The sequence below is a fragment of the Nothobranchius furzeri genome, chromosome 5, assembly GCF_043380555.1.
Source record: "Nothobranchius furzeri strain GRZ-AD chromosome 5, NfurGRZ-RIMD1, whole genome shotgun sequence".
Lineage (NCBI taxonomy): Eukaryota > Metazoa > Chordata > Actinopteri > Cyprinodontiformes > Nothobranchiidae > Nothobranchius > Nothobranchius furzeri.
This window is the reverse complement of record NC_091745.1, coordinates 80,357,621-80,370,120: the sequence shown is the minus strand read 5'-3', so window position 1 is coordinate 80,370,120 and position 12,500 is coordinate 80,357,621. Positions and strand designations below refer to the sequence as shown.

At 45.5% G+C, this 12,500-nt stretch overlaps 1 protein-coding gene and 1 long non-coding RNA gene across 2 annotated transcripts in view; one reads left to right on the top strand and one right to left on the bottom strand.

The window, feature by feature from the left end:
• steap4 (STEAP family member 4) overlaps nt 1-12,327 on the bottom strand; it is a 12,485-nt gene extending 158 nt beyond the window's left edge. The window contains exons 1-10 of the mRNA XM_015950508.3: nt 11,845-12,327; nt 10,060-10,167; nt 9,916-9,986; nt 9,728-9,815; nt 8,811-9,089; nt 8,635-8,729; nt 8,259-8,369; nt 7,509-7,551; nt 7,263-7,427; nt 1-1,141 (exon numbers count right to left, since the gene is read on the bottom strand). The exon at nt 1-1,141 is cut by the window's left edge and continues 158 nt beyond it. Coding sequence (XP_015805994.3) covers nt 884-1,141; nt 7,263-7,427; nt 7,509-7,551; nt 8,259-8,369; nt 8,635-8,729; nt 8,811-9,089; nt 9,728-9,815; nt 9,916-9,986; nt 10,060-10,167; nt 11,845-12,045 — 1,419 coding nt within the window. The 5' untranslated portion in view covers nt 12,046-12,327 and the 3' untranslated portion in view covers nt 1-883. The remainder of the gene's footprint in view (nt 1,142-7,262; nt 7,428-7,508; nt 7,552-8,258; nt 8,370-8,634; nt 8,730-8,810; nt 9,090-9,727; nt 9,816-9,915; nt 9,987-10,059; nt 10,168-11,844) is intronic.
• Nucleotides 1,140-7,418, top strand: LOC139070155 (uncharacterized). Its single transcript, XR_011520785.1, has 2 exons — nt 1,140-4,523; nt 4,610-7,418. It is a non-coding gene; the product is annotated as an uncharacterized lncRNA (long non-coding RNA).
• Nucleotides 12,328-12,500: the final 173 nt, after the last annotated feature.

Genomic DNA, 12,500 nt, shown 5'->3' with positions numbered 1-12,500 from the left:
CACGATGACATTTAAAAAGTTATAATATTTCTGCGGTCAATACAAAACGTGTTTATGAAGTTCTTTGCCTTACATTTCTCTCACATGAAACTATTTCAGCAGATTTATTCTTGACCTTTCAGTACCTTCCAGAATGAGCCACTTCAGGGCTTTGTCTCTTTAAGAAAACCAGCTGGAGCCGGCCACACCCACCCAAACTGGCTACTTTGGGGTGAGGAGCTCAGAGCCCTGGGAGGGGCTCAGAGTAGAGCCACACCTCAGACAGATGGGCTGTGCTGTGTGCTAATTTCCTTATTGTGACATCACAATAAGGCAGTGTTTCCCAACCCTGGTCCTCAGGGGCACTGTCCTACATGTTTTCGATGTCGCTGCTTCAGCACGCCTGATTTACATTGGCTTCTCAGCAGGACATCAAGTGCTGCAGATGCCTGTCGGTCGCTCATTCATATAAGTCAGGTGCGTGGCAGCAGGGCAACATGGAAAACATGCAGGACCGTGCCCTGAGGGCCAGGGTTGGGAAGCACTGCAATAAGGGACCAAGGGCCGATGGTTTACATCCACATGTGGGTGTTTATAGAGACAGACCCACCTGGCAGCACTAAAGGATGCAGAAAGTGAGGTTTGCACATTTAAAACTTCAGACAGAGAAGAAATAAAATAACGTGTCTCCTGTTATTCTGGATAAATGTACGCATGTTTATAAAGTGATGGATAAAAACGGATGCTTTTAAAAATACGGCACAAAAGTGTTAAAATGCACAGAAAGGTTTTTGTAGCTCTGACTGTTTTATTGGAGGTGGTTATGTGGCGTAGAATACTCTTTAAAGACCGTGAATAATGTATTTTTGTTCTTCTCATCGGAGTCTGTGTGGTTGTGACCGTCCTACGTTAGGAGTGACTTCCTGGTGCCGTCCTCGGGATCAGCCCGCTCCCAGCCCTGCCGAATCCGAGTCAGACGTTTATCCACACAGGGCAGCAGAAGCAGCATCTTGAGCAGCAGCACCGCTGAAGGTACTATCAGACAGAGCATGTAGCTGGGTGGAGTGAACCATTTGTAGGAGGCGAGGTGAAGGAATTTGTCCCAGCCGTACAGGTAGGTGTGGAACGTGCAGATGAACAGTGTCAGGTATCCCAACTTGGACTGAAAAACAGAAAAATAGATTTTACACACGTCTGGAGCCAGACTAAACCAGATTTATGAGAGTACAATAAATGGAAGTATTTCATAATGATGGTCTTCGGTGACTCTGAGCATTCCCTTGAACCATCCTGAAGATGACCTTGGTTAGGATCTGCAGAGTCGGATTGACCTTTGCGAAGACGAGCTGCTGAACACATATGCAGAGACGCCAGAATTTCTTTATGCACACAGATTTTATGGAGGTTATTCAACTCGTCTCCGGGGAATAAAAGCTCACATAAAGCACCCACACGACTGAGAGCGTGCACGAAGAAAACGGTGAGACTGCAGCTCCGGATAATGTGTGTTCCCGAATTACATGTGATGAATAACTTAACATTTACGGAGTCGCTCCAATTCATGCAGGAGTTACGGGGCAGGATGGAGTGAGAAAATTAGCTTGACATGACCCAGATACATTTATGAATGAGTTTTTTCGCTGGTTGCCGTTGGTCAACGCGAGGGAAAAGGTAAACATCTGAGCCTGTTGAGGCGAAACGATGGCTAAAGGAGAGGCGTTTGAGTTTGAACAGAATCTGTCATGTCTGCGTCTGCATCTTCCTCATGTGTCCCCTGATCTGCAGCCCCTCTAGGTTTCCCCCTCCCCAGGTATCCCCCAGGTCCTGTGCTCCCGTGGTCTCCCTCATTCACACCTCTAGTCTTTCTTTCTGTAGTTTTTTCCTACAGGTTCAGCTTTTCATTGAATTAGTCTGTTTTTAGTGTGTTTCTGTCTCCACTGGTTTTTAGTTCTCCTCAGATCATTAGTTGTTTATCTTGATCTTCTTGTCTTCAGGTTTTGTTTTTACTCTTAGGTCAAGTTGTTTTCCCCTAACAGTTAGCTTCTACTAGCTGAGACATTCTCTGCTGTTTCCTGGACGCTAAACCAACAAGAGCCTTCCCCGTCGTGAGTTCAGATGGGTGAGTCCATGAATGTTAGTGACAGGGTGACGTAGATCTGTCAGGATTTTCTATCCTAGAGTTTCACCGTCTGTTTTCTATCAGAAGCTACTGCAGGAGATAGGTGTAGGAGACTATTTTCTATCAGAAGCTGATGCAGGAGATAGGTGTAGGAGACTATTTTCTATCAGAAGCTGATGCAGGAGATAGGTGTAGGAGACTATTTTCTATGAGAAGCTGATGCAGGAGATAGATGTAGGAGACTATTTTCTATCAGAAGCTGATGCAGGAGATAGGTGTAGGAGACTATTTTCTATGAGAAGCTGATGCAGGAGATAGATGTAGGAGACTATTTTCTATCAGAAGCTGATGCAGGAGATAGATGTAGGAGACTATTTTCTATCAGAAGCTGATGCAGGAGATAGGTGTAGGAGACTATTTTCTATGAGAAGCTGATGCAGGAGATAGGTGTAGGAGACTATTTTCTATCAGAAGCTGATGCAGGAGATAGATGTAGGAGACTATTTTCTATCAGAAGCTACTGCAGGAGATAGGTGTAGGAGACTATTTTCTATCAGAAGCTGATGCAGGAGATAGGTGTAGGAGACTATTTTCTATGAGAAGCTGATGCAGGAGATAGATGTAGGAGACTATTTTCTATCAGAAGCTGATGCAGGAGATAGATGTAGGAGACTATTTTCTGTCAGAAGCTGATGCAGGAGATAGGTGTAGGAGACTATTTTCTATCAGAAGCTGATGCAGGAGATAGGTGTAGGAGACTATTTTCTATCAGAAGCTGATGCAGGAGATAGATGTAGGAGACTATTTTCTGTCAGAAGCTGATGCAGGAGATAGGTGTAGGAGACTTTTTTCTATCAGAAGCTGATGCAGGAGATAGGTGTAGGAGACTATTTTCTGTCAGAAGCTGATGCAGGAGACAGGTGTAGGAGACTATTTTCTGTCAGAAGCTGAACTAGGAGATAGGTGTAGGAGACTATTTTCTATCAGAAGCTGATGCAGGAGATAGATGTAGGAGACTATTTTCTGTCAGAAGCTGATGCAGGAGATAGGTGTAGGAGACTATTTTCTATCAGAAGCTGATGCAGGAGATAGGTGTAGGAGACTATTTTCTATGAGAAGCTGATGCAGGAGATAGATGTAGGAGACTATTTTCTATCAGAAGCTGATGCAGGAGATAGGTGTAGGAGACTATTTTCTATCAGAAGCTAATGCAGGAGATAGGTGTAGGAGACTATTTTCTATCAGAAGCTGATGCAGGAGATAGGTGTAGGAGACTATTTTCTATCAGAAGCTGATGCAGGAGATAGGTGTAGGAGACTATTTTCTATCAGAAGCTGATGCAGGAGATAGGTGTAGGAGACTATTTTCTATCAGAAGCTGATGCAGGAGATAGGTGTAGGAGACTATTTTCTGTCAGAAGCTGATGCAGGAGATAGGTGTAGGAGACTATTTTCTATCAGAAGCTGATGCAGGAGATAGGTGTAGGAGACTATTTTCTATGAGAAGCTGATGCAGGAGATAGGTGTAGGAGACTATTTTCTATGAGAAGCTGATGCAGGAGATAGATGTAGGAGACTATTTTCTATCAGAAGCTACTGCAGGAGATAGGTGTAGGAGACTATTTTCTATCAGAAGCTGATGCAGGAGATAGGTGTAGGAGACTATTTTCTATCAGAAGCTGATGCAGGAGATAGGTGTAGGAGACTATTTTCTGTCAGAAGCTGATGCAGGAGATAGGTGTAGGAGACTATTTTCTGTCAGAAGCTGATGCAGGAGATAGGTGTAGGAGACTATTTTCTATGAGAAGCTGATGCAGGAGATAGGTGTAGGAGACTATTTTCTATGAGAAGCTGATGCAGGAGATAGGTGTAGGAGACTATTTTCTATGAGAAGCTAATGCAGGAGATAGGTGTAGGAGACTATTTTCTGTCAGAAGCTGATGCAGGAGATAGGTGTAGGAGACTATTTTCTATCAGAAGCTGATGCAGGAGATAGGTGTAGGAGACTATTTTCTATCAGAAGCTGATGCAGGAGATAGGTGTAGGAGGCTATTTTCTATCAGAAGCTGATGCAGGAGATAGATGTAGGAGACTATTTTCTGTCAGAAGCTGATGCAGGAGATAGGTGTAGGAGACTATTTTCTATCAGAAGCTGATGCAGGAGATAGGTGTAGGAGACTATTTTCTATGAGAAGCTGATGCAGGAGATAGGTGTAGGAGACTATTTTCTATCAGAATCTGATGCAGGAGATAGATGTAGGAGACTATTTTCTATCAGAAGCTACTGCAGGAGATAGGTGTAGGAGACTATTTTCTATCAGAAGCTGATGCAGGAGATAGGTGTAGGAGACTATTTTCTGTCAGAAGCTGATGCAGGAGATAGATGTAGGAGACTATTTTCTGTCAGAAGCTGATGCAGGAGATAGGTGTAGGAGACTATTTTCTATCAGAAGCTGATGCAGGAGATAGATGTAGTAGACTATTTTCTATCAGAAGCTGATGCAGGAGATAGGTGTAGGAGACTATTTTCTGTCAGAAGCTGATGCAGGAGATAGGTGTAGGAGACTATTTTCTATCAGAAGCTGATGCAGGAGATAGGTGTAGGAGACTATTTTCTGTCAGAAGCTGATGCAGGAGACAGGTGTAGGAGACTATTTTCTATCAGAAGCTGATGCAGGAGATAGATGTAGGAGACTATTTTCTGTCAGAAGCTGATGCAGGAGATAGGTGTAGGAGACTATTTTCTGTCAGAAGCTGATGCAGGAGATAGGTGTAGGAGACTATTTTCTATCAGAAGCTGATGCAGGAGATAGGTGTAGGAGACTATTTTCTATCAGAAGCTGATGCAGGAGATAGGTGTAGGAGACTATTTTCTATCAGAAGCTGATGCAGGAGATAGGTGTAGGAGACTATTTTCTATCAGAAGCTGATGCAGGAGATAGGTGTAGGAGACTATTTTCTATCAGAAGCTGATGCAGGAGATAGGTGTAGGAGACTATTTTCTATCAGAAGCTGATGCAGGAGATAGGTGTAGGAGACTATTTTCTATCAGAAGCTGATGCAGGAGATAGATGTAGGAGACTATTTTCTGTCAGAAGCTGATGCAGGAGATAGGTGTAGGAGACTATTTTCTATCAGAAGCTGATGCAGGAGATAGGTGTAGGAGACTATTTTCTATGAGAAGCTGATGCAGGAGATAGGTGTAGGAGACTATTTTCTATCAGAAGCTAATGCAGGAGATAGGTGTAGGAGACTATTTTCTATCAGAAGCTGATGCAGGAGATAGGTGTAGGAGACTATTTTCTATCAGAAGCTGATGCAGGAGATAGGTGTAGGAGACTATTTTCTATCAGAAGCTGATGCAGGAGATAGATGTAGGAGACTATTTTCTGTCAGAAGCTGATGCAGGAGATAGGTGTAGGAGACTATTTTCTATCAGAAGCTGATGCAGGAGATAGATGTAGGAGACTATTTTCTCTCAGAAGCTGATGCAGGAGATAGGTGTAGGAGACTATTTTCTCTCAGAAGCTGATGCAGGAGATAGGTGTAGGAGACTATTTTCTGTCAGAAGCTGATGCAGGAGACAGGTGTAGGAGACTATTTTCTATCAGAAGCTGATGCAGGAGATAGATGTAGGAGACTATTTTCTGTCAGAAGCTGATGCAGGAGATAGGTGTAGGAGACTATTTTCTGTCAGAAGCTGATGCAGGAGATAGATGTAGGAGACTATTTTCTGTCAGAAGCTGATGCAGGAGATAGGTGTAGGAGACTATTTTCTATCAGAAGCTGATGCAGGAGATAGGTGTAGGAGACTATTTTCTATCAGAAGCTGATGCAGGAGATAGGTGTAGGAGACTATTTTCTATCAGAAGCTGATGCAGGAGATAGGTGTAGGAGACTATTTTCTATCAGAAGCTGATGCAGGAGATAGGTGTAGGAGACTATTTTCTGTCAGAAGCTGATGCAGGAGATAGGTGTAGGAGACTATTTTCTGTCAGAAGCTGATGCAGGAGATAGGTGTAGGAGACTATTTTCTGTCAGAAGCTGATGCAGGAGATAGGTGTAGGAGACTATTTTCTGTCAGAAGCTGATGCAGGAGATAGGTGTAGGAGACTATTTTCTGTCAGAAGCTGATGCAGGAGATAGGTGTAGGAGACTATTTTCTATCAGAAGCTGATGCAGGAGATAGGTGTAGGAGACTATTTTCTATCAGAAGCTGATGCAGGAGATAGGTGTAGGAGACTATTTTCTATCAGAAGCTGATGCAGGAGATAGGTGTAGGAGACTATTTTCTATCAGAAGCTGATGCAGGAGATAGATGTAGGAGACTATTTTCTGTCAGAAGCTGATGCAGGAGATAGGTGTAGGAGACTATTTTCTATCAGAAGCTGATGCAGGAGATAGATGTAGGAGACTATTTTCTATCAGAAGCTGATGTAGGAGATAGATGTAGGAGACTATTTTCTGTCAGAAGCTGATGCAGGAGATAGGTGTAGGAGACTATTTTCTATCAGAAGCTGATGCAGGAGATAGGTGTAGGAGACTATTTTCTATCAGAAGCTGATGCAGGAGATAGGTGTAGGAGACTATTTTCTATCAGAAGCTAATGCAGGAGATAGGTGTAGGAGACTATTTTCTATCAGAAGCTGATGCAGGAGATAGGTGTAGGAGACTATTTTCTATCAGAAGCTGATGCAGGAGATAGGTGTAGGAGACTATTCTCATGTTCAGCCTCAGAGAGGCCCGTCAGAATCAGAAATAATCCTGTAAACGGGGCATTTCAGTGATCCACACCTTTAACAAAGACCCTGATAAGGAAATTATAATATTTCCACGTTTTAAGGCACTTTGGACTAAATTAGCTCCAAGCAAACATTTTCAGTCATTTTGGTTTCGGTGGAGCTTTTCTTTCCCACACCAGGTGTTTGATGACCTTCAGTGAGGTGAGGTCCTGACCCCAGCTTTGGGAACATCTGGTCACGTCCACACCAACACAACCCCACCACTTTACCGCTTTAGTGGCTGAATAGTGGAAGAAAATCACGACTTGCTTTAAAAATGTTGCTGCCTCTTTCCACAACCTGATGCGGTGTCAGAGCTAAACGCTGTGGCTCAGCTCGGGTTTCAGTTTGAATGTTGATGTGATGAAGCGTGCTAACGCCCACCTGAATAAAGCTGAACTCTCTCCAGCTGAGAATGTTGCTGACAGAAGGAAGAGAAGATATTCCCAACAGGAGAAACAGACCAAATCCCAGAACTCCCATGGAGTAGTAAGAGTCGGTTCTCCAGGCCATGGTCGTGTCAAACGCAGTCGTTTTGTTCTCCCGGATCTTAGCGTGACAAAAATAAAGCAGAACAGGTTTAAATGACAAACGCCCGCCTCCAAAGCTGTCAGGTGTACTAGTCGTTACCTGTGAGATGGTAATCGCTGCGAGTCTGTATCTCACATAGTATCTAGGGAGGAAAACAACAAAACAATTTAAAGTAAAACACTCTAAATTAATTATATATTGTATTTCTAAGCTACTCTTTGGACTAATAACAGATGTTCTGATGTGATCGGTGCTTCTTGTGTTTTGTAACGTTGCTGCAGCTTGAACTGAATCGAAGCTGTCTTTCAGCTGAAGGTCTGCAGCAGATGAACACGATTCTCTTCCTGAACAGAACCGACTTTGCTTCATGACGGTAACAGCGGCGCCGAGTGTTACTGTCACCGGGTTAACTGAAACATTTACTGCAGGTCAGCGTGATGCAGTATCATTCAGAAGCCCTTCAGTGTCAATTAGTGACACGTGTGTGGGCAAACGTGTTTGACAGGAGTGTGTTGCACTAATTCGGCTCGTTCAACACCGAGTTAAAGTGGCAGCACGGGCTAAAAACCAAAGGCTTATTCAGAAGGTGGACGCTGGAACGTTAGGAAAAGTTTAAATGTATTTTTTATTTTCAGCCTATAGATGTCACTAGACCGTGCAAACTGGACCTTTAAAGGTGTTCTCTTTTTGTTTTTAACTGTTTAAATTAGTCAAATGAAGTCTAAAAATCCTCGGGTGAAGTAAGCTGCCGTGCATTAACTCCTAACACTAATCACACATCGCCTGGCACTGTGGGCATGTGAAAGACAAAAGGTTATCAGAGTTACTCGGTGAGAAGGTGTCACCTACCTTATAGGGATGATGAGAGTGTACAGCACATGCAGGGATGCAAAGGCCAGAGACACCAGACCCAGCTGCTTCCTGCACAGCATCCAGCGGTCCAGCCAGTCGGGAAAGCGCCTGATCAGAAACATTCACATGCATCAGGTCCGTTTCAACGTCCTTGGAACTGTTCAAGTGTGTTTCTTTGGATCTTTGTTCTGAGAAATGGTCAACATCTTACAGGATTGATGAGCTAACGGCTAGTGCAGTGAAGACATCGCAGATTGCTGCTATATATTCATACAGCTGTCTACAGATTGTAGTATTTATGCATTTTACACAGAAACACGTTTAAAACGGGCAGAACGTTTCTTTTAAATGTCAGTTCTTGTTCATCGCTAACTTGTATTTGGTTCCTCTGGAGAGCTGCAGGCAGGCAGCCATGATTCCAGGCAGGTAACAGAGAGACAGCATGATGAGGGACACGATAGGAAACACCTGTAAACGTCAGGTACACACAGATGAAGATGAAGATAGAAGATGAGTGCTTTGGTTTTTAGGTGAAACACTTGTGTTCACCTTGTTTGCCAGAGAGACCATGATCCTGAAGGAGATGTCCTTCCTTTGTTCAACGTAAGCGTAGATGACATCTCTGATGACCACATAGAGGAAAAAGAAGGCAGTGAGGCCAACGGTCAAGCGCATAGGCAGCCTCCAGTCTGGGAACAGCTGCAGGGGGGAGTCCTCCAGCTCTCTGGCTGCAGACAGAGACCCTCTATCCACAACAGTGAAGCCCAGCTTGGTAGCCGTCTCTGCCACCGCCTGCTTCGCCTCGGTTCTGTTCCCACACAGGTACACCTGGAGCATGAAACGTTTCCACAGCATTGAGACCATCTGAGGAGTGTACTGTAGATTGTTGGTAATATGCATGTATTCGTGCATGTGTACATGCGGTGATGAAAGGATTCACTTGACTCCAGGGAACTGAACATGAAAGGTGCACAGTGAAACCACGGCTTCCTGCATGAAGTGCTAAAATGAGTAGAAAACAGGTATAAAATAGCAACGCTCAGTCAACACCTTTGTGATGTTGCTGATGCTGCTCCACATACTCCCTCCCCCGTGCATAAACATGAACTCTCTCTGTGTTTTTGTTTTCTGTTCTGTCCTCGGAGACTTCACGATGAGATGAAAACAGAACAGAGAAAGCCCACATGTGCTGCAGCTTTGCACTACAGAGAGAGAGAGAGAGAGAGACGTGTGATGGGGAGCACAGATGTAAGACCGTTGGGTTAATTCACCACAGATTCATGCTGGAACCGATGGGTGACTACATGAATTTGATGAAAGCTTCAGAATGAGCTACTAGGATGTAAACTGAAATGCTCTGATGGGCGAGTTAGCGCTCACCGAGCAAACACGTCAGAGACACGAAAACTGAAGGAGGAGAACTTGTTTTCAGAGGAGACGCTTCAGCATCGCTGACATGTCCTTACCTGTCTGTTGGCGTCTGATGGTCCGTTCTGAAGAGCCCAAGCAGACAAGGTGTTAAACGCTTTCACCACATGAGCTCCGGGGATCAGCCTGCACAGTAAACAAAACCTTTGCGTCAAGCTTCCTGATGGCGTTCACCACACGACCCACGAGACCAGTCTGGATGAAGGGTTGTCTGATTTGGCTTCACCTCTGCAGATGCTCAGCGTTGGCCTCCGGGTACAGATCCCTCTTGAGGTTGTTGCTCACATCCACCACCACCTATCAGTCAAGGAACTCAGTTCATTTGATTGAAAGAGGAAACAAATGTTCCACAAACTGTGCAGACAATCACCTTGCCCTTGAGCTGAGGTGTCAGTGACTCCAGAAAGTCGTAATGTTCTCTGTGAACACAGAGGAAGATCAGCTGTGCTGACTGTGCTGCGGCCTCGTGACTCGTCGCCTGTGGGAACACACACGCAGACACAACGCTGATGTCCATGGAGATCGCAAAGCGGCCTCCTGATGTTTATTAATACCAGCCCTCAGATCCAATCCAATCAATTTAATCCTCAAAAAACAATTTCCAGCAAGCTTCAGAGTCAGTCCCTACAGGAAATCCAGCTGTGGATGGAGGCACCAGCAGGCCTGGGCTGCCAGACTCATCCTCTGTTTAACTCTACAGGGAACTAGAATGCTTCCCATAAGGAAGCATGGGATGGCTGGCCAGGCCTGGCAGGTGGGAGAGCGTCACAGTGAGAAGAAGACTTCAGGAGGAAGGTCAGGGGTCAAGAAGAGCAGCAGAGAGGCCAACTGGGTCAGACTGATCTTCTGCTGAAGGTCTGGAGACCAGGCTGCTGTAAACAGGAGGGAATCATCTTTCCCACTGATGCCAACAGCGCTGTGTCGTGCCAACAGTGAGGCATCCTGAGCCCGTTGATGTGTGGGCCCGCCTCTCAGCCAAGAGAGTTTAGCCCCAGAACAGCCGTGGATAAAGAACGTCCTCAAAGAGGAGCTCCTGCCAACCACCCGGCAGTGTGGTGAGCATTGAGGGAGGGGTTCAAGTGACTGAGACGCTTGAGAGTTAAACATTGAAATGTTTGGTCACCTGAGAACCCGCCGGGCCTTAATCTCGTTAAAAACCTGGTTGAATTACCGAGAGGCGACTGCAGAACAGACCTCCATGAGTCCGAACCTGCGTTAGAGGTTAACCAGCAGAGTTACAGGACGAGCTGCAGAGGTCCTAAAACAGAACAGCCAGCACTGTAAACGTGATGTTTTAGTATACTACATTCACTGAAAGCGTTGGAAACTCCGGTTGTAGTTTGACTTTTGCAAACCACAGAAGAAGAGCAGCACTTTGTTCTCAGATGCCACAGGAAGCGCCGCTGTCACGATCTGCCCCTGCCCTCCTGACTGTGTTCCTCTCCTGCCTTGATTACCCTTATAGTTCTCACCTGTCCCTCATTAGCCTGCCCGTGTGTTCCCTGATTGTTCTGTGTATTTATACCTCCCTCTTTGTTCCTGGCATTGTCAGATCATTGTTGTTGTTAGTAGTCACCTTTGTGTTTGTTCCTGCCGTTCCCGTTCAGTAATTAAATTCGTTTTTACGTTATCCGTGCCTGCTCTTCTGCGCCCGGAACCCACCACCACACATGGTCCACCATCTCCACCCGCAAAACGTGACAGCCGCGCCGTGGAAACCAGCATCCAAGCCTCGGGCTTCAGGTTGGTTCCCGGTTCTACATCCAACACGTTTCTTTGCTAAACTGAGATGAAATTAAAAGAAAAATGAAGCTTTTCTCCCTAATTACCAAAAGCCTTCATGGATCCTTTCAAACGTGTGAAACAGGTTAGGAAACAAAGCAAAGACATTCGGTTTGCTGATTATGATCATCAGTACCTGAAGTTAGCTCACTGGATCAACCAGAAACACATTTTGTTGTTTTAAGTGTGCACGTCTGTGTTTGTGTGGACCATAGAGGCTGAAAATGATCAACACGTGACCACATCTGGCTAAAAGCAAGACAATAACAGCAGTAATGGTTCTTACCCGCGTTTACGTGAGCAGTAACTGTAAACTAAGACAAAAACAGACAAAAGCGGCTGGTTTTTTCCTGTTCTGGCTTTGCTCGGCTACCTGAGTTCCTGGAGGCAGGGGGCCACAGCTGTGGGGTCTGCGGCTGCCGTACACCAACCTGTAGCCAGCCTGGATCAGACGCTGGCCCAGTGAGCGCCCCAAGTCCCCGGTCCCAAAGATACACAGCAGCTCCTGCTCTGGGTCATCCTCGGAGCTCACGGGACACAGAGGCACGCTGGCTGCTTTCACCTTCTCTGACATGCTGCTCTGCCTGCCAGAACGCCTGGAAGCGATCTGACACCGGATAGATCAGCGGTTCTGACAGAACCAAACACTCGTGCAGGCAGGTCTTTCCTTCAGAGCCGGCCGTCTGGATTCAGTCACGCCTCTGTGAAGTGGTTCCAAGGACCAGAATGGGTTGAAATGAGCAGAACTTAATTGGCTGTTGCTTTTAACTTGTCGTCTGCATGAGAAGCGTTTTAGTCCAGAGGCGGTGTTTGGGCCGGCCCATCCTCCTCCGTTTTTAGATGATCCGTGTGTATAGTCTGCCTGAACTGGGACGCTCCGTAACAAACAGGTGGGAGGCGTTTCTCCGCCTCCGTCTGTCTCTGTCAGTGTTTGTTCTTGGCAAAAACACTTTCAGCTGTGTCCTTTTTCCAGGAAATCAGCTGATCGATTTTGGGAAGTTGCACAATGTTAGGAATTCCCATTTGAAC